Source organism: Panthera leo, chromosome E1, assembly GCF_018350215.1.
Source record: "Panthera leo isolate Ple1 chromosome E1, P.leo_Ple1_pat1.1, whole genome shotgun sequence".
In the NCBI taxonomy this organism is placed as follows: Eukaryota; Metazoa; Chordata; class Mammalia; order Carnivora; family Felidae; genus Panthera; species Panthera leo.
In genome coordinates this window covers 42146567-42172927 of record NC_056692.1, presented here as the reverse complement: position 1 = coordinate 42172927, position 26361 = coordinate 42146567, and the positions used below count along the sequence as shown (strand labels likewise).

At 37.7% G+C, this 26361-nt stretch overlaps 1 protein-coding gene across 8 annotated transcripts in view; it reads left to right on the top strand.

Moving 5' to 3' along the window:
• Positions 1–26361, top strand: part of GPATCH8 (G-patch domain containing 8) — a 101941-nt gene that overhangs the window by 49341 nt on the left and 26239 nt on the right. For 4 of the 8 annotated variants that reach the window (XM_042915877.1, XM_042915873.1, XM_042915875.1 and 1 more), the window contains 3 exons: positions 5397–5441; positions 7526–7593; positions 9802–9888. In XM_042915877.1, the coding sequence (XP_042771811.1) occupies positions 7567–7593; positions 9802–9888 (114 nt within the window). In that variant the 5' untranslated portion in view covers positions 5397–5441; positions 7526–7566. Of the gene's footprint in view, positions 1–4501; positions 5442–7525; positions 7594–9801; positions 9889–26361 lie in introns of those variants that run through there. The other 4 variants (XM_042915872.1, XM_042915879.1, XM_042915880.1 and 1 more) reach the window with 2 other exon arrangements.

The following is a 26361-nucleotide window of genomic DNA, read 5'->3' as shown; positions in this document are numbered from 1 at the left end:
CTTAGCGAATATTAAGTCTAACTCCTTAAACATGTAATGCCTGTTTCTCCCTGACTGCTAACGAGCGACAGTAGATAAAACAAATTGAACAAGCCTCTCATGAACAGTAATGCAAAATTCAAATATTTCTTTATAATAGCTTACATATCTTTTGAGATATGGAAACCTGTATAATATGGCCGTGTGTTCTATTTTATAAAACAATTACTTGATTACAAGACAGTAAATTATCAGTATTTTGTGCATTAAGCAGAAAGCACCATGATGACTAAATATATAGACCTGAACAAGTCCTAGACCCACTATGAACATGTTCATTCTTTTGAGTCAACAAATGCTTTTTAATTGAACACTGCTCTATCCCAGATCCTGTGTCAGTTATTCAGGATACAAACAGAAGTAAAACTCAGGGCACAGAAGTGTTACCTAATTTTTTTTTTTTAATGTTTGTTTATTTTTGAGAGCGAGAATGAGAGAGAGTGAGCGCAAGCAGGGGAGGAGCAGAGAGAGAGAGAGGGAGACACAGAATCTGAAACAGGCTCCAGGCTCTGAGCTGTCAGCACAGAGCCTATCCCGGGGCTCAAAAATTCACAAGCTGTGAGATCATGACCTGAGCCGAAGTTGGGCACTCAACCAACTGAGCCAATCAGGCACCCTTAACCTTTTTTTTTTTTTTTTTTTTTTTTTTTTTTTAACTAAGGACCTAATATTCTTTCTCCCTCTTCCCCCTGAGCCCCATGTTTTGGGTTATTTTAACCTGAAATTGTATTTATTAAATTGATTTTCCCATTTAAAAATTTTAAATTGATCATAATGGTTAGCATGAAACAACCTTCAGTGAGTCAAGAGATTTTTAGCCCAAACAGGGGTGCCTGGGTGGCTCAGTCTGTTGAGTGTCCAACTCTTGACTTTGGCTCAGGGTATGATCTCACAGTTCGTGAGTTTGAGCCCTGAGTCCAGCTCTGTGCTGACAGTGTAGAGCCTGTTTGGGATTCTCTTTTCTCCACCCTCTCTCTGCCCCTTCCCCACTCACACTCACAGGTGCATGCGCATGCTCTCTCTCCCTCTCCCTCTCTCTCTCTCAAAATAAGTAAACTTTAAAAAAAAATTAGCCGAAGCAATCTTAGCTGGAGTAAAAGTTTGATTTTCTTTAGGTGACTTTTTTTTTTAATTGAAAGCATCTCACAGTTCCATTTATTAATCTTTTCTAAGGGCTTGTGTATCTCATGTCATCTGTGGATGACATGTCCTTTTCAGGTTTAACATTCTGATTCCATAAAATGTTTACTGAACCCTTTTTTTTTTTTATTTCTTTGTATTGTTTTTTATTTATTTTTGAGAGATCAAGCACTAGCAGAGGAAGGGCAGAGAAAGAGGGAGACACAGAATCCGAAGCAGGCTCCAGGCTCTAGGCTCTGAGCTCTCAGCACAGAGCCCTATGCAGGGCTCAGACTCACAAATTGTGAGATCATGACCTGAGCTGAGGTTGGATGCTTAACCCACTGAGCCACCCAAGCACCCCACTAAAGCCTTTTGCCCTGTCTTTGTCCTCATTTACATTTTTTTAATTATTAAAAAATAATAAATTTTTTACAATTTATTTTTGAGAGGTAGAGAGCAAGCAGGGGAGGGACAGAGAGAGAGGGAAACACAGAATCCAAAGTAGGCTCCAGGCTCTGAGCTGTGAGCACAGAGCCCAATGCGGAGCTTGAACTTATGAACTGCGAGATCATGACCTGAGCTGAAGTCGGTCATTCAACCAGCTGAGACACCCAGGCGCCTTATGTCCTTGTTTAGTAACATTTAATAGTAATAGTAATTTTTATATTAATATATATTTATAATATATTTTAATTATTAATACTAAATTATTAATCACAGGCTATGTGATTAAAATTTAACTACTTTATCTTGTAAAGCTAGCCCTGATACTTTGGTAAGATGGAAGGATGGGGATTCTTTTAGGTCACAGTTAAATTTCTGTGCTCTTAGAAAACATCTGTATTTGAAAATCAAAATAATCTGGTTGTTGTATAGATCACTAAACAGGCTATGGCAAGAATATAGTTAGTTTGGTAGTATTGGAGAATTTGAATTCTGTTGAGTAGGAAGTCTTTTTTCCTTTTCTTTTTTTTAACGTTAATGTCTATAGGAATAATATGCTTGATGTTTCCAGTTAATGTTTGCAGGGAGATGGCATATATCATATTAGAGTTTAAATGATGCTGAAAGTAACCATTCTTTTTATGATACCAAAGACTATTCTTTTCAGAAGAAATTTGCAAAAATGAAACTTTGGCTTGGAAATAGATATACCATTTTTTCTCTGTTTCTGAAAGCTGTATCACTGTTTTAATAATGAAATTATATTTAAATACATTAACATAGCTTAGTATATAGAGTCCTTTTTTTTTTTTAAGTTTATTTATTTTGAGAGAGAGAGAGAGAGAGAGAAAGCAAGCATGGGAGGGGCAGAAAGAGAGAATCCCAAGCAGGCTCCTCAGTGTCAGCTGTCAGCGCAGAGCCTGAGAACTAGGAGATCATGACCTGGGTTGAAACCAAGAGTCATACACTTAACTGACTGAGCCACTCAGGCACTCCTAGAGTCCTCTATTTTGAATAGTTTCGCAAATCAGAAAATATTTCATACATGTGTTTGAGTTGCTTAAAGTAAGAAAGATGTCAGGTTAGGTTCTTGGTCTTAATCAGTTTAATGGCCTTTTGGAAGTGAATATTGTGACTTTTGATGGCTTTTACTTATTTCTGCTTTATTAGGGTCAGTCTTTAAAAACAATTGTAGACATCTTAAGATATTTTTAAGCTTTTTCAGATATATACATTTAAGCTTTTTCAGATATATATATAAATGTTCTGTTCCCCGCCCCCATGCCAGAAGTTTAAGTTGGTAAGATAATTTTGTTTAATTATAGGTAATTACTGGGGTTTAGGACTTTGTTGATCATTGCCATATGCCCAATGCCTTCCAACAGTGTAGTAGCAATTCAACAAATATTTGTAATGAATATTTGTTGTTGAATGAATCTTAGTAAGGGGAAAGACAGCAGAGAGAAATTGAGGTGTTCTTGTATCTGTTGACTATCCAGCCAGTGTTTTAATCACTTTGGAAGCTTCTTCATTTCTAATTTGTTTCTGTAGGGAAATCCTATATGTCTTCTGATTCTGAAGTGTGACTGATTACCAAATTACGGTTGTCCTTTAATATTTTCTTCTCAATTGTTCTATTCCTTGAGTTTTTCTCTTTAAAAATAACGTTTCTCAAAAAAGTATTTCTCTTCAGTCCAGTTCTTTGGGCCAGTTTTGTAGATTAATATATCTTTAACTATATTAAAATCAAAAGTGATTCATGAGGGATTATTCTCAGAAACAAGGTGGCTATAGTTAATCAGTGAATTTTTGTATTTGGCCTTATTCTCTTCTCTCTCTTTAGTTATGATAAGTCATAATAGCTTCACGTTTTTTAAACGTTTATTTGTTAGAGCATGAGTAAGGGAGGGGCGGGGGGGGGGGATAAAGAATCTGAAGCAAGCTTTATGCTCAGCACAGAGTCTGACATAGGGCTCGATCCCAGGACCCTGAGATCATGATCTGTGCCGAAATCAAGAGTCCGATGCTTAACCCAGGTGCACATTTTAGCAAGAGATGCTTATATGCACACTTTAAAGTTTGATTTAGAAAATATGAATATCAATTTTTCCCCATCATATGAATACATTAGTATTGGCATATTGTAGATCTGGTAGGGTTCCTCCCCCCGCCGCCCCGCTTCTCCATTTGGCCGGATCACAGAGTATTTATTGATCTTTGGCTGAGGAGGACAATTTCTTTTATAGAAAATATTTAGTGTTCTGATTGAAGTTGCCTCCTTTGGAGTGAAATAAGTAACAAAATGTTAATTTAATGAATCTTAAGAGATATTTTCTCCTTTAAAAGAAACAAAGAGTAGGGAACCTGGATTTAGTTCAGTTTTTTAAATTTTATTTTTATTTTTTAAACATTTTATTTTTAAGTAACCTCTACACCCAACATGGGGCAGGGACTTAAAACCCTGAGATCAAGAGTCACATGCTGTACTGACTCAACCAGCCAGTAGAACCCCCTAGTTCAATTATTTTAAAAAAGAAGTTGAGTTTTCTAAAGAATATCCTATCAGCAAACATTTGGTTGCTACCTACCTTTTGAAAAGTCATCACTATAAGTTGTTATTCAGGTGTTCCACAGTGGTGTCTTTATGGTGGGATTTGTCATTAATCACGAATGAATGGAGAGGATTTTTTCCTTGGTTTGGACCCTCTTTAATAATGGAAAGAAATTGCTGCTTGGCCCAGGCAATAAAGTCATCTTCAGACTGTTTTTTGTTTTGGGTGTTGTTGTCACATATATGTATAGATATTTTTTATAAGTAAGCTCTACGCCCAATGTGGGGCTTGAACTCAGGACCTCAAGATCGAGTTGCATGCTCCACCGACTGAACCAGCCAGGCACCCCTGTATTTTTTTTAATTGAAGTGTAATTAACACACGGTGTTATATTACTTTCAGATGTGCAGGATGATTCAGCAGTTAAGTGTAGTTCCCTGCTGTCACCAAACAATGTTCTAACAATACCTTCAGATTATTTTTGAAGCCAGACTGTTTGTTTTCTGTGATGAGTTACCTCTGAGGGGATTAATTGTAAATGTGACAGCCATCTTGATGCCACTTTCTGGAGTCCTGGTCTCCTTCAAAGCTTGGCTTTGTTGTATGCAAAAAGATGTTGGCAAGCCTGGGAACACTTCGTTAAAAGGAAGCAAATTTCTGAGGAAATTTACTTGAAGAGTTTTATTCATTCATATCAGAACTCTAATGCACATAAGTTTTCTAAGCACTTAGTGTACAAGGTTATTTTCCAGACCTCTTATTTATTATATATTTTTTAACAAGGTCGTGATGATTCCCCTCCCAACCCACAGATCCTCTTAGAGTTCTTTTACTGAAGGAAATGACTTGATCACTGTCCAGTTGATCTGTCTTTGATGTTATTTCTTCAAGAAGTCTGAAGTTGGGCCCTGAATACTGATTTACCAGAATGGATAGTTAAGTGAGAGATTGGAAGCTAGAGCGAGTTCTCACTGTAACATGCCCCCCTCCCCCCACCGCTCCCTGCATTATTAAAGAGGAGGTTGGACATATTCCCGAGTAACCGCGCAAAAATCTCACACCCTGGTCAGACCAATGTGGAAACAACTGCTGGAGCTGGAAGTGTCCTTCCTCTGTCTGCAGCTGAAATTGGGGGAGGGACAAACCAATAATTATTTTACCCCTCCTTATCTGCCTGCTAGAAGGCCTGTTTCCTGCCCTCATGGTTTCTGCCTAACAGATGGTGTTTCTTTTTTACAGCATTATGATCCTGGACTTGTTGTGGTGATGGTAAACTTAGCAGTGGTAATTTTTTATTTTCAGACTGAATTACTCCTTTTGTCATCAGTGCACCAATATGTTAGGCTTACTTTCTCTGTTGTAGCCTTCATCCTTCTGCTTGGTCTTTTTCATTTTCCTTTCCTTTCCTTATGCAACTTGTCTGATCCTTGTTCATTAAAGGGTAATGTTAAGAAGGGATGTATCTGTTTGTGTTAGAACTGCCAAAAAAATCAGTTAAAACATTAAATTCTAATACTGTCAAAAACTTGATTTCCCCACAATGTAATGGGCACTAGCACTTGCTACTGCAATTTATAAATAAATTAAAACAAACTTTGACTGCCTTAGGAGGCAAAAGTACTAATGCAGAGTTCATAAACAGGGGTTTACAGAGGTAATGAATTTGTACCAAAACTTTCTTGATTCTTGCAAAACAAATTCTGACAGACTGAAAAAACCAAAACAAAACCAAAAAAAGGAAATTTCTTTGACATTTCTTTTCAATTCTTTCATTGGACCATTTGTGTATTTTACCAGTAAATCCCTGATTGAGACGTTATGAAAGTGATATTGCACCTAGGAAGTCATTTTTATAACCTGTCTTTAATTTGGTCCTTTTGCTAAAGATTGCAGTCACTGCTTATTTATTATACCATTGGGCATAAGGTAGTAATGCATTTTCATTTTGTTTAACTGGCAGTCTTTAACAGTATCTAAAAGAAGTCTGTATTTTAGAACTTTTTTCTCTTTTTTTTTCTGGCATGAAATGGTCTTTATTAACTTCAACTTTCACTGTTAATTATTCCTAATTATCTCCTTATTTATTGTTTGAAAACAATAATGAGATACTGGTGATAAGTAAACTTCTGAATTTGTTTTTCATTATGTTTTAAAGACAAAAATTACACACAAGTATGGAGCAACTGGATATGAGTGGTTGCCAGTCACTTAGAGAATAGTTTCTTCTTTTTTCTCCAGGACTCCAGTCATGAATATAGCATTTATTTATTTATTTATTTATTTATTTATTTATTTATTTTTAATTGGTTTTGGTAATACCTCAGATTTAGCCTGACAAAACTCATCTTTTAGCCCAAAGGTATAATACATATGTGTGTATAACAACAACAAAAACACAAAAAAGCAAACAAAAAAACAATTGTTTACACCAGCCTGAGTGAAATGATGAGGGAAGTAAACATTGTGTTTTTTCACTAAAGGTGTGCAACGGATAAGGTAAGTAAGTCCTCTTTTCAGTGGGCTTACATCACAATAAAAAGCGCAAGTTGTGATGTAAAACAGCTGTGGTAGTAAAGTGCTTGTCTGCCCCATTTTGCTTTGTTTGGCTGGTTATGAGTGGATTAAATATACATTAAAAAAAATCTCCAGCATAGATTGATTAGTTAAAAGTCAATTTTCTTCGCAACTAGTCCTTTTCACAGCTTACCAATTGCTATAGCCAGTGTTAAATCCACTCTGGAAAATGGGATCTCAGAGCACCAGTTCAAAAGTAAAATTTGTCCCTAAGGGCAACTAACTGTTGCTTTTTATTTAAAAAATTTTCACAGCCCCAGTTAATTGTAAAACATCTTTTGAAAACAAAAAAATATTAAACATGCTGAGTTGCAGTTACCTAGTTGCAGTTTTCCTGTATCATGTTTGAAACAGTGCCCTTTTATTTAAGCATGTAATTTGAAGTATTTGTTACTGGTTTTAAAAGTGTATGTGGGGGGATGTCAGTAGATAGTAAGAGTGAAATGATTCTTAATGGAAAGTTATTTGGGGGTCTTTTTAAAAAGCAATTTCTGAAGTTTTTGATTTTAAATCTCCTGGTGCCATTGCTTAGAAGTGCTTTGCATTATTTATTTAATTTTGCCATAGTAATCTGGAATTATTTCCAACTGGAACGTCAACCAAGGTGGTTAGTTGGGCTTAAACTGGGAGAGGTAGGTTTGGTCGTAAGCTGTGAGAATGGCTTGTGTTTGGTTCACTGTAGCTTTCTGGTCTCTGCACTCCAAGGCAAGATCTCTAACCACCCAAACCCAATGTATGAAGTGAACTGTTGGCTTAGCTTTGCCTCTTACCTTGATTATGTGTTCCTGTTACAGGGAGAACAGATCCCATTCCGATTGTCGTCAAATATGATGTCATGGGCATGGGTCGCATGGAAATGGAGGTAAATTGATCTCGTTAGTTTATTTTTTTTAATGTTGTATTTATTGATATTCCAAATTCAGTTGCTAATGCAAGAATACATTTATCACAGTACCCCAGTGTTTATAGCAGCACTCTCAACAATAGCCAGATTATGGAAAGAGCCTAAATGTCCATCAACTGATGAATGGATAAAGGAATTGTGGTTTATATACACAATGGAATACTACGTGGCAATGAGAAAGAATGAAATATGGCCTTTTGTAGCAACGTGGATGGAACTGGAGAGTGTGATGCTAAGTGAAATAAGCCGTACAGAGAAAGATACCATATGTGTTCACTCTTATGTGGATCCTGAGAAACTTAACAGGAACCCATGAGGGAGGGGAAGGAAAAAAAAAAAAAAAAAAAAGAGCTTAGAGTGGGAAAGAGCCAAAGCAATAAGAGACTCTTAAAAACTGAGAGCAAACTGAGGGCTGATGGGGGGTGGGAGGGAGAAGAGGGTGGGTGGTGGGTATTGAGGAGGGCACCTGTTGGGATGAGTACTAGGTGTTGTATGGAAACCAATTTGACAATGTATTTCATATATTTAAAAAAAAAAGAATACATTTATTAGAATGTAGTGTTAATATTTTTCTTTGGTCATTTAAAAATATATTGTACATTCTGGGGTGCCTGGGTGGCTCAGTTGGTCGAATGTCTGACTCTTGATTTCAGCTCAGATCATGATCCCAGAGTCACGGACTCAGCACTGAGCATGGAGCCTGCTTAAAATTCTCAGGGCACCTGGGTGGTTCAGTCTGTTAAACATCTGACTCTTGATTTCAGCTCAGGTCATGATCTCACAGTTACTGAGTTCAAGCCCCGCATCAGGCTCCTTGCTGACGGTGTGGAGCCTGCTTGGGATTCTCTCTCTGCCCCTCCCCACTCACATGTGTGCTTTCTCTCTCAAACTAAGTAAATAAACTTAAAATTTCTCGTGGTACCTGGGTGGCTCAGTTGGTTAAGCATCCGACTTCAGCTCAGGTCATGGTCTCACAGTTTGTGAGTTTGAACCTACATCAGGCTCCCTGCTGTCAATTCAGAGCCTGCTTTGGATCCTCTGTCTCCCTCTCTCTCTGCCCCTCTCCCGCTTGCACTCTTTCTCTCAAACATAAAAATAAACCTTTAAAAAATAAATAGAAATTCTCTCTCCCTCTGCCCCTCTCCCGCACTCATGTGTTCTCTCTAAAATAAAAAGTTGAAATATATATTTTTAAAAATTTTTTAAAAATTGATTTATTTTGAGAGAGAGACAGTGCAGGTGGGGGAGGGACAGAGAGAGAGAGAGAGAGAGGGAGGAAACCCCAAGCAGGCTCTGGACTGGCAGTGCAGAGCCCGACATGGGATTCGAACCCATGAAACCGCGAGGTCGTGACCTGAGCTAAAACCAAGATTCGGATGCTTACCCGACTGAACCACCCAGATGCCCCCCAAAATATATATTTTTTTTACATTCTCACCTACTGCTGCTTTTGAGGCAGGTAGATGACAGATAATTCCCCTATTTTAACAGAGGCATGAAGAAGTTGGATGTTGTGGTTTTGTTTTGTTTTGTTTGTTTTTTGTTTTTTTAGAAGAAGGCGCTTGCAAGCAAGGGAGAGGCAGAGGGAGAGGGAGGGAGAGAACCCCAAGCAAGCTCCATGCTCAGCACTGAGCCCTATGCAGGGCTCAATCTCATGTCCCAAGCTGAAATCATGCATTGGATGCCTAACTGACTGAGCCACCCGGGCGCTCCACGAAGCTGAATGTTTTGCCCAGGGTTGTACCACAAGGCAAGATCAGACTTCAAACCCAGACCCTGGTGCTCATTTCATTAGCCATTGTTGTTCAACTCTAAACATGTTTGTTGTGGTAGAAGCTTTGCCCATGTGTACAGCTGTCATCTGTGATACCTTCTTTTCATTGCCTAAAATCTTTTCTCCATTCATTCCTAATTCTTTGGCATTAAACGTTGAAGTAAAGTCTGTTATTATCAAAAATGTGCCTGTTGGGAACCACCAGCACAAAAGGATTAATTAGCTATTTTGCACACATATTTCTTGTGAGATGACAATAAAGCAAGAGGTGGCTGAGTTTATAATATGAAGTTTTTAATTTCCATGCAATACTGTAGTTGTACAAATGACTTTTTAATAGTTAATTGGGGGTTCTTTAGGAATGAAGACTAATTATATCTATTTTTGTGAAGCTTGATTATGCTGAAGATGCTACCGAACGGCGCCGTGTCCTAGAAGTAGAAAAAGAAGACACAGAAGAATTGAGACAGAAGTATAAGGTACTTAAATGAAGCCAGTCTTGCATGTTGGGTGCTCACACTGAAAGAGGTACTTGTTTTGGTGAAGAGGATCTCTTTTGATTACAGCATTTATTTGACATTTGGTGATGATTATTAGTAGGCCTCAGGTTTCTGTTACTTGCCTATTTGTTGCCTTTGTAAAAACTATAGAGCTAATACTCTGTTGGGATGATTGCATTTGTATTTGAAAACACAGTGCCTGGTACACAGTAGATGGTAGTAGCAGTAAAAATTGTTATTTAAGATTCCTTTGGGAACTTGAAAGTATTGCTAAGCCTTTTATTTTTCAGCGGATGAGGTATTTTAAGAATAATAAATTGAGAACTTTAGTATTTTCCTTTTTAAAGGATTAGTTACAGAAAACTGCAGTTTAAACCATATTGTAAGTTAGCTTTCAAATAGACTGGCCAGGGAACATGCCTTTCAAGATGTACTATGCCCAATCTCTACCAAAAAAAATAGGTAAATTTGAAGATAAGAAACAAGTTAAGATTATTGGTCATGATCCTTAAAGTGGGAAGAGGGAAAAAGGATTTATTTTTAAAAATCTGTTCTACCATACAAATATATACAACACGAAAACTGACAACTGTAAGGAGAAATTTTATATTTACCACAATAGTGGGAGATTTTAATGTATCTCCTTCAGTAACTGATTTAAAAAGTAGGAGAAAAATCAACAAAAGACATTTGAAAGATTTGAATAGTACATTAACAAATTTCACCTAATGGTTGGTATAGAACTATGAATCCACAATCACTGAAAATCAAAAATTTTGAAGATATATGGAACATTTATTTAATCAAAATTTTCTACCATAATCTGTGTATCAACAATTTTGAAGAATTGAAATCAAGCAAGCCACAAAGCAACCAAGTTTTAAAATAAAAGGTATGATTAAAAAAAAACAAAACAAAACCCTGTTATATTTTGAGAAAATTGTTAGTTTCCAGTCAGTGGAAGAAAAATTCACGGTGGTAACTGGAAAATATTTTGAACTGAAAGATACAAATACTGTATTTCACAATTTATAGAAGTAGCCTTAAGTAACATATTTTAATTTTTTAAAATTTTTGATGCATTTATTTACATATTGTTATAAATATGTGCTTCATTCACTAATTTACACACTCTTTTTTAATTTTATTTTTTTAGTTTATATCCAAATTAGCGTATAGTGCAACAATGATTTCAGGAGTAGATTCCTCAGTGCCCCTTACCCGTTTAGCCCATCCCCCCTCCTGTACCCCTTCCAGTAACCCTCTGTTTGTTCTCCATATTTATGAGTCTCTTATGTTTTGTCCCCCTCCCTGTTCTTATATTATTTTTGCTTCCCATCCCTTATGTTCATCTGTTTTGTCTCTTTAAAGTCCTCATATGAGTGAAGTCATATATTTGTCTTTCTGTGACTAATTTCACTTAGCATAATACCCTCCAGTTGCATCCACGTAGTTGCAAATGGCAAGATTTCATTCTTTTTGATTGCCAAGTAATACTCCAGTGTGTGTGTGTGTGTGTGTGTGTGTGTGTGTGTATCTTCTTTATCCACATACCACATCTTCTTTATCCACATACCACATCTTCTTTATCCATTCATCCATCGATGGACATTTGGGCTCTTTCCATACTTTGGCTGTTGTTGATAGTGCTGCTTATAAACATTGGGGTGCATGTGTCCCTTCGAAACAGCACACCTGTATCCCTTGGATAAATACCTAGTAGTGCAATTCGTAGGTCATAGGGTAGTTCTCTTTTTACTTTTTTGAGGAACCTCCGTACTTTTTCCAGAGTGGCTGCAACAGCTTACATTCCCATTCAATTTTTTTTTTAATGTTTATTTATTTTTGAGAGAGAGGGAGTATGTATTTTGAGAGAGAGGGAGGGGCAGAGAGAGAGGGAGACACACAGAATCCGAAGCAGATTCCAGGCTCTGAGCTGCAGCACAGAGCCCGATGCGGGGCTTGAACTCATGAACCATGAGATCATGACCTGAGCTGAAGTCGGACACTTAATCAACTGAGCCACCCAGGTGCCCCCTCAAGTAATATATTTGATAGCAAATATATATCCTTAAATGCTGTGTTAGAGAAAGCAAGAAATGAAGTAAATGTTTCTCTCAGGAAGTTAGAGAAAGAATAGCAAAGTAAACACAAAGAAATAATAAAAGATTAAGAAAACAAAAATGAAGCATAAAACAAAGCCAAAAGTTAGCTGTTTGATGTACTTGTGATATTAAGAAAGAAAAGAACTTAGAAAACCAGTATCCATAATGAAAACAGACATTATTGCAGATGTAGTAGGCAGCACTAAAAGATAAAAATATTATGAATAACTTTATTCCATTGAATGCAAAAATAAGATTTAAATGGACAAATTCCTAAGAAATAGAACTTGCTAAAGTACACTAAAAAAAAAAAAAAGAAAAGAAAGAAAACTTCAGTAGTTCTGTACCTATTATATAAATTGAATCTGTAGTAAAAAAGTCTTTCCAGAAAGCCCAATTAACTTCACTTAGTGAATTCTGTCAAAATTCATATAGGAAGTCACTTCAGTCTTAACCAATAATTTCTAATCTTCCAGAGAATTGAAAATGAAGAAAAAACTCCCCGCTCATTTAGTGAGAGTCTAGTACCACCTTGATGCTAAATCCTGACAAGGATACTTACATGATATTCTGATTTATAATACAGATGCAAATCTTAAAACACGAGCAATTACCGAACCAATTTAGGATGTATCAGTTATGCCAGGAATGCAAAATTGATTTAATGTTAGAAATATAGTCAACCACATTAAGAGATTAAAGGGAAAAAACTATATGATCATCTCAATAAATGTAAAAAAAAAAAAAAAAAAAAAGCAGTATATAACATTCTTCATTCATGCATGATGAAAAGTCTTGTCCAAATTGATAAGAAAGAACCTTCCTTAACCAGGTAGAATGCTTACAAAAACCATATAGGAAACATTATACAGTCTTTAATTGGAGGTCTCAAAATGTTAATACCTGACCTAGGTGTTCCTGCTGTGAGTAGAAAGTGTAAATCCTTTAGGTCCACCAGTGAACTGGTCTGAAATTCCAATCTCTTAATTTGTTTATATCCTGATAGATGGCGAGTTTCTTGATGCGTTTAAGAGACAGCAGGTAATGATAATAGTGAAATTTTTTTAGTTCCTGTTTCAAGGATGAAGACAGCTTTCTTTTTTTTTAAATTCTTACTTATTACTATTTTTTTTCTTAATGTTTATTTTTTGAAGGAGAGTTCACACGAGGGAGGGGCACAGAGAGAGGGGAGACACAGCATCTGAAGAGGCTCTAGGCTCTGAGCTGTCAGCACAAAGCCCGATGCAGGGCTCGAACTCATGAAACATGAGATCATGACCTGAGCCGAAGTTGGACGCTTAACCAACTAAGCCACCCAGGCGCCCATATTTATTTATTTTTTTAAGTAATCTTTACACTCAACATGGGGCTTGAACTCCCAACCCCAAGATCAAGAGTTGCATGCTCTATGTTGGGTTCATGGGACAGTGCATACACTGGTGCTATTACTAATATGTTCTCTGCTTTTCTATATGTTTGAAGCATCTTATAATTAAAAACTAAAAATAAATAGATAAAAAGAATCAACATACATGGAATAAAAAAAAAAAAATGCATGTTCTATCAGCTGAGCCAGCCAGGTGCCCCATGCAGAGAACTCTTCCTATTTCTGAACTTTTCGCAGGGAGAGCTTAATTAGCCTCTTACCATCAAGGTCCTGAGGCCTAATCTTCAAGCATCTAGGGATTTCTCTGTCTTGTTGAGCTCAGCTCTATGTTAAATTTTTTGTGTTTTGGGGTGTCTGGCTGGCTCAGTCGGTTAAGCGTCCTACTTTTGGATCTTGACTCAGTTCTTGATCTCAGGGTCAGAAGTTCATGCCATGCATTGATTGGGCTCCAAACTGGGCATAAAGCCTACTTACAACAGGGACGCCTGGGTGGCTCAGTCGGTTAAGCGTCCGACTTCAGCTCAGGTCATGATCTCGCGGTCCGTGAGTTTGAGCCCCGCGTCGGGCTCTGTGCTGACCGCTCGGAGCCTGGAGCCTGTTTCGGATTCTGTGTCTCCCTCTCTCTCTGACCCTCCCCCATTCATTCTCTGTCTCTCTCTGTCTCAAAAATAAATAAACGTTAAAAAAAATTTTTTTAAAGCCTACTTAAAACGAATGAATGAATGAATGAATGAATAATTTTTTAATGTTTTGTTTTATCCAGAATTACAACATGGTGAAATCATCTTCATTCCCTTCCTTTTTTCCTTTCGTAGTCTCTTATCCCTACCCTTTTCTTTATGTACTAGTCAACCCTTTTGGACTGGCTTTAGCACTTTTCACTGAACCACTTTATTCAAGGCCACAAAACACCTGTTTTTGCTAAGTCCAGTAGGCTTTTTCAAACTTGTATTACATATTTTTTTAAAAAAAATTTAATATTTATTTTTGAGAGAGAGGGGTGCAGAATGGGAGCAGGGGAGGAGCAGAGAGGGAGACAGAGAATCTGAAACAGGCTCCAGGCTGTCAGCACAGAGCCTGACACAGGGCTCAAACCCATGAACCATGAGATCATGACCTGAGCCAAAGTCGGACACTTAACCAACTGAGCCACCCAGATGCCCCCAAAACTTGTATTCCATTTTGTTTCTTGGCAGCATTCAATACAATTGACCATTTTTTCCTCTTTAAAGCCTTTTCTTTTCTCTTGTTTTTGAAGATTTTATACTTTCCTAGATTCCTCCTTCCTATCTCCCTTACTGCTTCTATATAGATTCCTTTTTGGTCCCTTCTTTTCTGCCTGAACTTTAGATGTTAGAGTTCTTCATATTCAGACCTGGGCACTCTTTTTTCTTTCTAACACTGTCCGTAGGCACTGAATGGTTATGACGTTATGTTTCATTATCTTTCATTTGGTTCTTTTTTTCATCCTTTAGGTTCTTTTTTATCTTTAGGTGTTAGCTTAGAAATCTTCCCTCATCACCCAATTTAAATAAATCCTCCACTCTACCTCATTCTCTTGTAACACTCTCTTTTATCATTTATAATTATAAAATTTTGTTTGTTCACTTTCTTATAGTCTGTCTACAGTACTGGGCAGAAGGGGCCTTGAGGAGAGAGACTGTGTCTATTTGCCCGTTTATATACTGTATTCAACATAATGCCTGACACATAAGTAGTCAGTAAATACGAGTTGAATAAATAATTTCTTTGAAATAAGGGGAAAAGCCAGATTTATTTGGTATACTGTCCGAAATAGAAATATTCTAGGGGTGCCTAGGTGGTCAGTACATTAAGTGTCTGACTCTTGGCTTTGGCTCAGGTCATGATCTCACAGTTTCATGAGTTCAAGCCCCACATCAGGCTGTGCTGGCAGCAAAGAGCCTCCTTGGGATTCTCCTTTCTCCCTCTCTCTCTGTCCCGCCCCAACTTGCACTGTCTCTGTCTCAAAATAAAGAAACTTAAAAAAAAAAAAGAAATATTCTAAAGAATACATTTTATGTATTGTTTTCAAGTAGAAGTCTTAGGCAGTTGTATCTGATGGGAAGATCATATGTCTGAACCCTGGGGTTTTTTTGTCTTTTGGTTTTTTTTTTTAAAGTTTATTTATTTATTTTGAGAGAGGGAGAGCATGTGTTCGTGCACACGGGGAACGGGCAGAGAGAGAGGAAAGGAATCTCAAGCAGGCTCCTCACTGTGAGTGCAGAGCCCGACATGGGGACATGGGGCTCGAATTTACAAACCCTGAGATCATGACCTGAGCCAAAGTCAGATGCTTAACCAACTGAGCCACCCAGGTACCCCTGAACCCTGGTTTTAAGGGAGGTTGAGAAAGTGAGTTTTCTGATTTCTATCTTGGGAAAACCAGCACTGATAAAGAAGGCTATCCACAAGTTGCTTAATAGCCAGACAACATGAAACTACCCAGGCTGCTTAGCAGAAATGATGCTGAATGATTGAATATGGCAAAAATTACAGTGTGCTGTATGTTCACTTTGTAGTTTTAATAAATTTATCCAAACTAGTTCAATACTGACATTCCACAAAATACAGCAACCTTTTCTTGTTTACTGATTAACTAGCTTATGTGAGAAATGGTAGATGATAGAACTGCCTTAAAAATGTATCCAGAAGATATGAAACTGAATAGGAGGCCAATGTCCGAAGGCTTTGAAATGAGACTTATCTTTAAATCTATTAACTAGAGGAGCTACTAATTGTGAGACTAATATATCTACCCTTGCTGTAAAAGGCTAACAAGTAATCATTTGTCTTTTTTTAAATTTTATTTATTTTAGAGAGAGAGTGAGCGGGAGAGAGGGGCAGAGGGAGAGACAGAATCCCAACCAGGCTCCACTTTCAGTGCAGAGCCTGATAGAGGGTTCAATCCCATGACCGTGGGATTATGACCTGAGATGAAATAGAATCAGATGCTCAACTGAGTGAGCCCCCCAGATGCACCAGTAGTCATTTATCATTCCTTATCTATTATATATTCTTAAAGTAAGCTAGAGAAAAGAAAATATTAAAATCATAAGAAAGAGAACACAGGTGGCTCAGCCAGTTAAGTGTCCAACTTGGGCTCAGGTCATGATCTCATGGCTTGTGAGTTTGAGCCCCATGTCGGGCTTTGTGCTGACAGCTCAGAACTTGGAGCCTGCTTCGGATTCTGTGTCTCCCTCTCTCTCTGTCCCTCCCCTGCTCACTCTGTGTGTGTGTGTCTCTCTCTCTCAAAAATAAATAAACATTAAAAAAATTTTTTTTAAAGAAAGAGAAGATACATTTACTGTACTGTACCGTATCGGTACTATGAGTTGATGTTATCTGTTTACAAGATGAATAATCTGTCAGTACCTACCTCAATATTGTCTTATATGACACAAAATGTTGTAGCCGTTGTACTTATCATTAATACTGTAATCAAAAATAAAAAAGGTAGAGGAGCCTCGGTGGCTCAGTTGGTTAAGCATCTGACTCTTGATTTTCGCTCAGGTCGTGATCTCATGGTTCATTAGTTCAAGCCCCACATTGGGCTCTGTGTTGACAGCACGGAGCCTGCTTTAGATTCTCTCTCTCCTCTTCCTCTGTCTCTGCCCTGCTCTGCTCACACTCTTGCTCTCTCTCAAAAATAAGCAAACATTTAAAAAATGAAAAGCTAACATGAAAAAGAAATTATAAGGATTCATATATTGATAATGAAGAAGCAGTAGTATGATTGCTTTATGGTGACCTAATCAGTGCAGTTACTTCACAGTAGCCTAGACTATACACTAATGAATGCTTATAAAATTTTTATGGCATACCACATGTTCTTAATACATTACTGAAACATTGTTACATTAAAATATATATCTATATATCTGCATAGATATATAGATATTTCCCTGAGTTGATAGCTTGATACTCAGCTTCTCCAGTTATAAGAGAGCCATACAGTACATAATATAATTCTTTGAAAGCAAAGTTATAAAATAGTTAAGAAAACCAACACATTATTACTTTCCATCAAGTGTTACTTACCTTATTCCTAAGTAAGGATAGGCTATCCACTTCCATACAGCCTTGCACAGGATGTCCTACATTATGAGTACTTGGGAAATGATGATGACATAAAAACATCTCTCAGAATTCTTGTCATATAGTTACTAGATTTTCACACAAAGACAGTAACACACATACACAGCAGATAAGTTTATTAACTATATGGCATGATGATTATATTACTGGTCATTAAGTGGAAGTGGATTATGATAAAGGTTTTCTTCATCTTCACATTGAGAAGGCTGAGGAGGAAGAAGAGGGGTTGGTCTTGTATCAAGGGTAGAAGGAGGTAGAAGGGGAGGTAGGAGAAGCTGGCACACTTAGTATAACTTTATGGAAATACGTCATTATTTCTGTCTTATTTATTTATTTATTTATTTATTTATTTATTTATTTATTTATTTATTTATTTTGCTTTTTCATTTTCAAAAAAATGTTTCTATTCATTGTCTTCCGCCATTTGCTTTAATTTCAGTGCTTGTGTCCTAGATGGGTCCATGTGGTAAAAGAAGTCAAAAGCAGTCTTGAATAATCAGAACCCTTCTTCCAGATGGATTACTGCCAACTTGTTCTCTGGCACTGCTGCTTCTACATTTTCTTCTTTATTGTCTGGCTCTGGTGTGGAAGCAGTTGTCTCCATTGAGTTGTCTTCTGTTAATCCCTCTGTTAGCTCTTGAATTTCTTCAAGATCCATATATTGCACCCTTCCCCACCACCATCACTTCCCCTCCCCCCATTTACTATTTCTTCTGTGATTTCTGTGATTGGCTCTATTATAAATTCTGTGAAATCATGCACAACATCTGGACACAGTTTTCTCCGGCAGGAATTTATTATTTGGAAATGTTATGGCTTTCACGGCTTTTTCTGTAACAACAATGGCATCTTCAGTGGTGTAATCCTCCCAGACTTTCATATTCTCTCTCTTGGGGTTCTCCTTCATAGTGTTCACAATCCTTTCTGTAGTGTACTGTGTATAATAACCCCGTGATCTAGAGGCTGAATTAAAGACCTTGTGTTTGGGGGCAGAAAGACTACTTCAGTGCCTTTGCTGAATTCACCAGGTTCTGGGTGGCTGAGGGATTGTCCAGTATCAGAAGAACTTTAAAAGGCAGTCTGTACTGGCAAGTACTTCCTGACTTCAGGGACAAAGCACTGATGGAAGCAATCCAGAAAAAGCATTCTTCTTGTCCAAGCCTTCTTGTACAACCAAAAGACTGATAGCTGGTGTTTATTTTTTCACTTTAAGGCTAGGGGTTGGGGTAGGGGTGGAGGTGGAAGTTAGCTTTATAGGTAAGGGCAGTCCTGATCATAAACCCAACTGTATTTGCATAAAACAGTAGTGTTAGCCTCTCCCCTCCTGCCTTAAATCCTGGTGTCTGCTTCTCTTTCTTGCTAATAAATGTCATGTGTGGCATCCCATCCCCAGAGTAGGACACTTTTATCTGCATTAAAAACTTGTTCAGACAGATAACCTTTTTCCTCAGGGATTTTCTTAATGGCGTCTGGGAACTTGTCTGCTGCATCCTGGTTGGAAGAAGCCGCTTTTCCTGTTATCTTGATAGGTTTTGGCCAGACCTCTTTATAAAATTATCCAACCATCTTTTGCCTGCATTAAATTCTCTAGCTTTAGATCCTTCACCTTTTGCTTTAAGTTGTCATATAATCACTTCACTGTTTTTTAACCGTATCAGAGTCCGTATGTATTCCTTTCTTATAGCAATCCTAAACACACAAAAGCTTCCTTTTCAATACGAGATTGAAAGGTTTTGCACAAAAAGTGCAAGGTTTTTGCACCGGCTAATTCAGCTGCAGTGGCAGCTTCACAGGTTTCTTCTTTCTTTCTTTCTTTCTTTCTTTCTTTCTTTCTTCCTTCCTTCCTTCCTTCCTTCCTTCCTTCCTTCCTTCCTTTCTTTCTTTCTTTCTTTCTTTCTTTCTTTCTTTCTTTCTAATGGTCCTTACATTGGATTCATTTATCTTCAAATGTCAGGCAACCACTGTTGCTGATGTAAATCTATGGTATTTATCTAGCAGTTCACCTTTTTCTTGTAATGTCATGACTTTTTTCTGCTTGTGAGCATTTACAGCATCACGAGTGGCACTTTGTGTGGGTCCTGTGGTGTTATTCAAGGTTTACAGTATTGCACTAAACATGATGAAAAATACACAAGAACTAGGAGAGATCACTTTTCACTGCAGTACCCAATTTGCTAGAGAGATGAACTGCTCATGCAGAGATGATTAACATCACACAGCATTTTAAGTGGATATTCTCAACACTTGAGCTCACCCCAGCAGCAACAGGAGATAGCTGTGAAATTATTACAGTAGTACAGCATGTACTGTAGTTCTTTATGCAGTTATGATTTAATACATCATCTTTACATTTGTTCACATTTCTCTCTGCCAGTGGTACCATTTAAGGTCTGTAAGTGTGTACATAAGTTTTGATAAATTTTAACTGTTTGTAATAGGTTTGCATGTGTTTTATGGTAATAAATGATAAACTAGTATCTACAAGTGTTTTATGCATTAATGACACACTGTTTTTTTCTTTTTTCTTTTTTCTTTTTTTCTTTTTTTCTTGTTGGTATTTTTTAGACTATGTGGTTTATCTGCAAATTTTTTCAAATTGTTGCAGATCTCCAAAAACTTTCCAATATACTTATTGGAAAAAATCCTCATGTACGTGGACCCATGCAGTTCAAATTCATTCAAAGATCATGTACTCAGCTTGTTTTGAGATGTCTTTTGATGTCTAGCTTTTAAATGGAACTGCTGAGGCAAATTGGACCACCTTTTTGGGTCAGTCCCACAGTTTTGAGCCAAAACCTCATTAAGACCAGTGGATAACCAACATGTCTGTGTTGGCTTTTCAGATTAGCAGTGCAGCTTATTTGGAGAATAGCCTCTTAATATTTAATTCCATAACTGGCCACAGTCTCAAGTAATGCTTTTGCCTTAAAGTCTAAAAAAAAGATGGGGCGCCTGGCTGGCTCAGTGAGTAGAGCATGTGACTCTTGATCTTGGGGTCATGAGTTCAAGCCCCACATTGCTTGTAGAGATTACTTAGAAGAAAAAAAGTTAATTAAGTTGAGTATTGATATAGTTGCTCCAGCTTTATTTCGGCTAGTATTTGCCCGACATACATCTTTTTCTGTCCTTTAACTTCCAACTTTCTGAGTTGTTTCTTGAGTTTGGGGATATCTCTTGTGATCAACATGTAGTTGGATTTTGTTTTTCTGGTGATTTTTTTTTTTTAGTACATCTACATTTCTTTTTTCTTTTTCTTTTATTTCTTTTTCTTTCTTTCTTTCTTTTTTTTTTTTTTAATGTTTATGTATTTATTTTGAGAGAGGGAGAGAGAGAATCCCAAGCAGGCTTGATGCTGTCAGTATGGAACCTGACATGGGGCTTAAACTCAACAAAACCATGAGATCATGACCTGAGCCAAGATGAAGAGTTGGACGCCTAACCAACTGAGCCACCCAGGGGTCCCAGTACCTTTACATTTCTTGTGATTTCTTATCTGCCTTTTTACTTTATATTTTGCTGATTTTTCTGTCCTGTCTTACCTTTATAAAATTGAAGTTTTCTTTTTTTCCCTTCACTATTTCTGTTCTTCTAATAATTACCCTTGGGAGTTTAAATTATGCTTAATTTAACAAAGTCTAAAGTTAACTCCATCGCATTAGAAGGACTCGAGAACATTTAAACTTTGAATGCCCTCTTCTGTTACATTTGGCTATATCAGCTAGCATTTTGCTTTTTATCCTTTTTCAGTCCTGCAAACTAGGTATTGTTTTTGTTATTATGTGTATACATGTGTGTGTGTATATATATGTCTATATTTATATAATTTTTGTTATATTTTTTTGTTTTTGTTATGTATTTGTGTGTGTGTGTGTGTGTGTATCATATATTTTTATTGCTTACCATTTACTTTCAGTATTTCAGACCTTTTTACTGGCATCATTTTCCTTTTTCCCTAAAGTATATTCTTAAGGAAACAGTGACATTCAGGTCCACAGTTAGAAACATGTTTAATACAGGGCTGCCTGGGTGGCTTGGTTGGTTGAGTGTCTGACTCTTGATTTTGGCTCAGGTCATGATCACAGGGTCATGGAATCGAACCCCGCTTCGGGCTCTACACTCAGGGTGGAGCCTGCTTAAGATATTCTCTCTCACCCCACTAAAAAGGAGAACTATAGACCAATTTCCCTGATGAACATGCATGCAAAAATCCTCAACAAGATATTAGCCAACTGGATCCAACAATACATTAAAAAAATTATTTACCACAACCAAGTGGGATTTATACCTAGGATGCAGGGCTGGTTCAATATCCGCAAAACAATCAACGTGATTCATCACATCCAATAAAAGAAAGGACAAAAACCATATGATCCTCTCAATAGATGTAGAGAAAGCATTTGACAAAATACAGCATCCTTTCTTGATAAAAACCCTCAAGAAAGTAGGGATAGAAGGATCATACCTCGAGATCATAAAAGCCGTATATGAACGACCCAACGCTAATATCCTCAATGGGGAAAAACTGACAGCTTTCCCCCTATGGTCAGGAACAAGACAGGGATGTCCACTCTTGCCACTGTTATTCAACATAGTATTCGAAGTCTTAGCCTCTGCAACCAGACAACACAAAGAAATGAAAGGCATCCACATCGGCCAGAAGAAGGTCAAACTTCCACTCTTTGCAGATGACATGATACTCTATATGGAAAACCCAAAAGATTCCACCAAAAAACTGCTAGAACTGATTCATGAATTCAGCAAAGTTGCAGGATATACAATCAATGCACAGAAATGAGTTGCATTCCTATTCACCAACAATGAAGCAACAGAAAGAGAAATCAAGGAATCAATCCCATTTACAGTTGCACCCAAAACCATAAAATACTTAGGAATAAATCTAACCAAAGAGGTAGAAAGTCTATACACTGAAAACTATAGAAAGCTTCTGAAAGAAATTGAAGAAGACACAAAAAAATGAGAAAAGATTCCATGCTCCTGGATAGGAAGAACAAATATTGTTAAAATGTCGATAGTACCCAAAGCAATCTACATATTCAATGCAATCCCTACCTATCAAAATAACACCAGCAGTCTTCACAGAGCTAGAACAATCCTAAGATTTGTGTGGAACCAGAAAAGACCCTAAATAGCCAAAGCAATCTTGAAAAAGAAAACCAAAGCAGGAGGCATCACAATCCCAGACTTCAAGCTATACTACAAAGCTGGAATCATCAAGACAGTATGGTACTGGCACAAGAACAGACACTCAGATCAATGAACAGAGGAGAGAACCCAGAAATGGACCCACAAACGTATGGCCAACTAATCTTTGATAAGGCAGGAAAGAATATCCAATGAAATAAAGACAGTCTCTTCAGCAAGTGGTGCTGGGAAAACTGGACAGCGACATGAAGAAGAATGAACCTGGACCACTTTCTTACACCATACACAAAAATAAACTCAAAATGGATGAAAGACCTAAATGTAAGACAGGAAGCCATCAGGATCCTCAAGGAGAAAGCGGGCAAAAACCTCTTTGATCTTGGCCGCAGCAACTTCTTACTCGACACGTCTCTGGAGGCAAGGGAAACAAAAGCAAAAATGAACTACTAGGACGTCATCAGAATAAAAAGCTTCTGCACAGCGAAGGAAACAATCAGCAAAACTAAAAAGCAACCGACAGAATGGGAGAAGATATTTGTAAATGACATATCAGATAAAGGGTTAGTACCCAAAATCTACAAAGAACTTACCAAACTCAACCCCCAAAAAACAAATAATCCAGTGAAGAAATGGGCAAAAGACATGAATAGACACTTCTCCAAAGAAGACATCCAGATGGCCAACTGACACATGAAACAATGCTTAACATCACTCATCACGGAAATGCATATCAAAACCCCAATGAGATACCACCTTACACCTGTCAGAATGGCTAACATTAACATTAACAACTCAGGCCACAACAGATGTTGGCGAGGATGCAGAGAAAGAGAATCTCTTTTGCATTGTTGGTGAGAATGCAAGCTGGTCCAGCCACTCTGGAAAACAGTATGGAGGTTCCTCAAAAAACTAAAAATAGAACTACCCTACAACCCAGCAATTGCACTACTAGGTATTTATCCAAGGGATACAGGTGTGCTGTTTCAAAGGGACACATGCACCCCCATGTTTATAGCAGCACTGTTAACAATAGCCAAAGTATGGAAAGAGCCCAAGTGTCCATCGATGGATGAATGGATAAAGATGTGGTATACATATACAATGGAGTATTACTCAGCAATCAAAAAGAATGAAATCTTGCCATTTGCAACTACGTGGATGGAACTGGAGATAGTATTCTAAGCGAAATTAGAGAAAGACAAATATATGACTTCACTCATATGAGGACTTGAAGAGACAAAACAGATGAATATAAGGGAAGGGAAACAAAAATAATATAAAAACGCGGAGGGGGACAAAACAGAAGAGACTCCTAAATATGGAGAACAAACAGAGAGTTACTGGAGGGGATGTGGGAGGGGGAGTGGGCTAAATAGGTAAGGGGCATTAAGGAATCAACTACTGAAATCATTGTTGCACTATATGCTAACTAATTTGGATGTAAATTTTAAAAAATAAAGTTAAAAAAAAATTCTCTCACTCCTTGTCCCCCCACTGTGACTCTTCCCTGCTCATGCTGTCTCCCTCTCTCAAAAATTAAATATGTTTAATACTGCAACCACTTACAACTGAAACAAAAGTTTTACAAGACAGAATTTACCCTTATGTGAACTATATTCTGTATTTTTCTGGTTTTGGGTTTTTTTTTTCCTTTTCTGTGCCTGCTATAATTTGCTAAACTAATGTCATGACTTACTGGTGAATTACAATCTATGATTTCAGAAATACTGCTTTATTAGGAAGGTTTTTTTTTTTATTTAAAAAAAATCTTTTTATTCATTTTTGAGAGAGACAGGAGTGTGAGTAGGGGAGGAACAGAGAGAGAGGGAGACACAGAATCCGAAGCAGGTTCCAGGCTCTGAGCTGTCAGCACAGAGCCTGATGCAGGGCTCAAACTTGTGAACCGCGAGATCATGACCTGAGCTGAAGTCGGATGCCCAACTGACTGAGCCACCCAGGTGCCCCTAGGAAGGTTCTTTTTAATGAATCTCTTGGTGGTAAAACTTTTATCTGGAAATGCCTTAATTTAATCACTTCTGAAAAATAGGTCATTTGGTATACATGTGACATGTATTTTCTCTAAGCACACTGTCTTCAACTTTACATTGCTTTTGAGTCTGCTGTCTGATTGTGGGTAATCTTTAAGTTTTTTCTGTGTGTCTTAGGATTTGATGGTCTTTAGTCCTTTTGTAGTTTCATTGCAGTGTATCTAGGTGCACATTTTTATTTAGCCTGTGTGGTATACTTTGTGCTTCCTGTATCTGTGGAGTTATGTCTTTAACTAGTTTGGAAAAATTCTCAGCCTTTATATCTTCAAATATTTTTCTCTCATCTATGCTATCCTGTTTTTCTGGGATTCCACTTGTACATGTGTAAATACTGTATACTCTGTGGCTTCTAAACCTCTCTTGCATATTATCTGTCTCTGTACCTCATTCCAAGTAATCTCAAACTGACGTCTACCTCTTTTATTTTACCACATCTTTTTTAAAAAAAATTTTTTTTTTAACGTTTATTTATTTTTGAGACAGAGAGAAACAGAGCATGAACGGGGGAGGGGCAGAGACAGAGGGAGACACAGACTCGGAAGCAGGCTCCAGGCTCTGAGCCATCAGCCCAGACCCCGACGCGGGGCTCGAACTCACGGACCGCGAGATCGTGACCTGAGCTGAAGTCGGACGCTTAACCGACTGAGCCACCCAGGCACCCCTACTACATCTTTTTTAAATTGACATATAAATTGAATACTATAAAATTCATCTTTTTAAAGTGGCTTTTAGTGTATTCCATAAGCTTGTACAACCATTGCTACAATCTAATTCCAGAACATTTTCACTTCCCTACTGCATCTTTTTTGAGGTGTGTCTGGCCTATTTTTTTCATCCATCCTCTAGGTAGCTGATGAATTTTTTGGTTTATTTTTTACGGTTCTTATTTGGTTCTTTCTGCAGTCTGCCTAGGTTTTTTTGTTTTGTTTATGTTTTGTTGTTTTATTTTGTTTTAAGTAGGCTTCATGCCCAACATGGGGCATGAACTCACTACCCTGAGATCAAGTCACATGCTCTACCGACTGAACTCACAAAACTGCGAGATCAGGACCTGAGCAGAAACCAGGAGTCAGATGTTTAACCTACTGAGCCACCTAGGTGCCCCACTGAGAGGATTTTTTTTCCCCTCTGCCAAGATGCAGAGGTCTTAAGTACTCTCCAGCCCACTCACAGGTTCTTTGATTTATTAATGAGGCTTCTGTGATCTAGCTCCCCCATCTTGCTCAAACCCCAAGTTCCTGTGTCACTACCCACATGTCCTAAGGAGAGCCTTTGCCCATCACAGCCTGATACCAATTTCAGTTATTTGATTTGTTTTATTTTCTATTGCCTCTTTTTTTTTAACTTTTTTTTTTTTTTTTACATTTATTTATTTTTGAGAGAGAGAGAGACAGAGCATGACCAGGGGAGGGGCAGAGAGAGAGGGAAACACAGAATCCGAAGCAGGCTCCAGGCTCCAGGCTCCGAGCTGTCAGCACAGAGCCTGATGCGGGGTTTGAACTCACAAACTGCGAGATCATGACCTGAGCCGAAGTTGGACGCTTAACCGACTAAGCCACCCAGCCGCCCCTCTGTTGCCTCTTTTGAGGATATTTCTATGGTTCCTTACACTGCAGTACAAATTGTGTTTTTT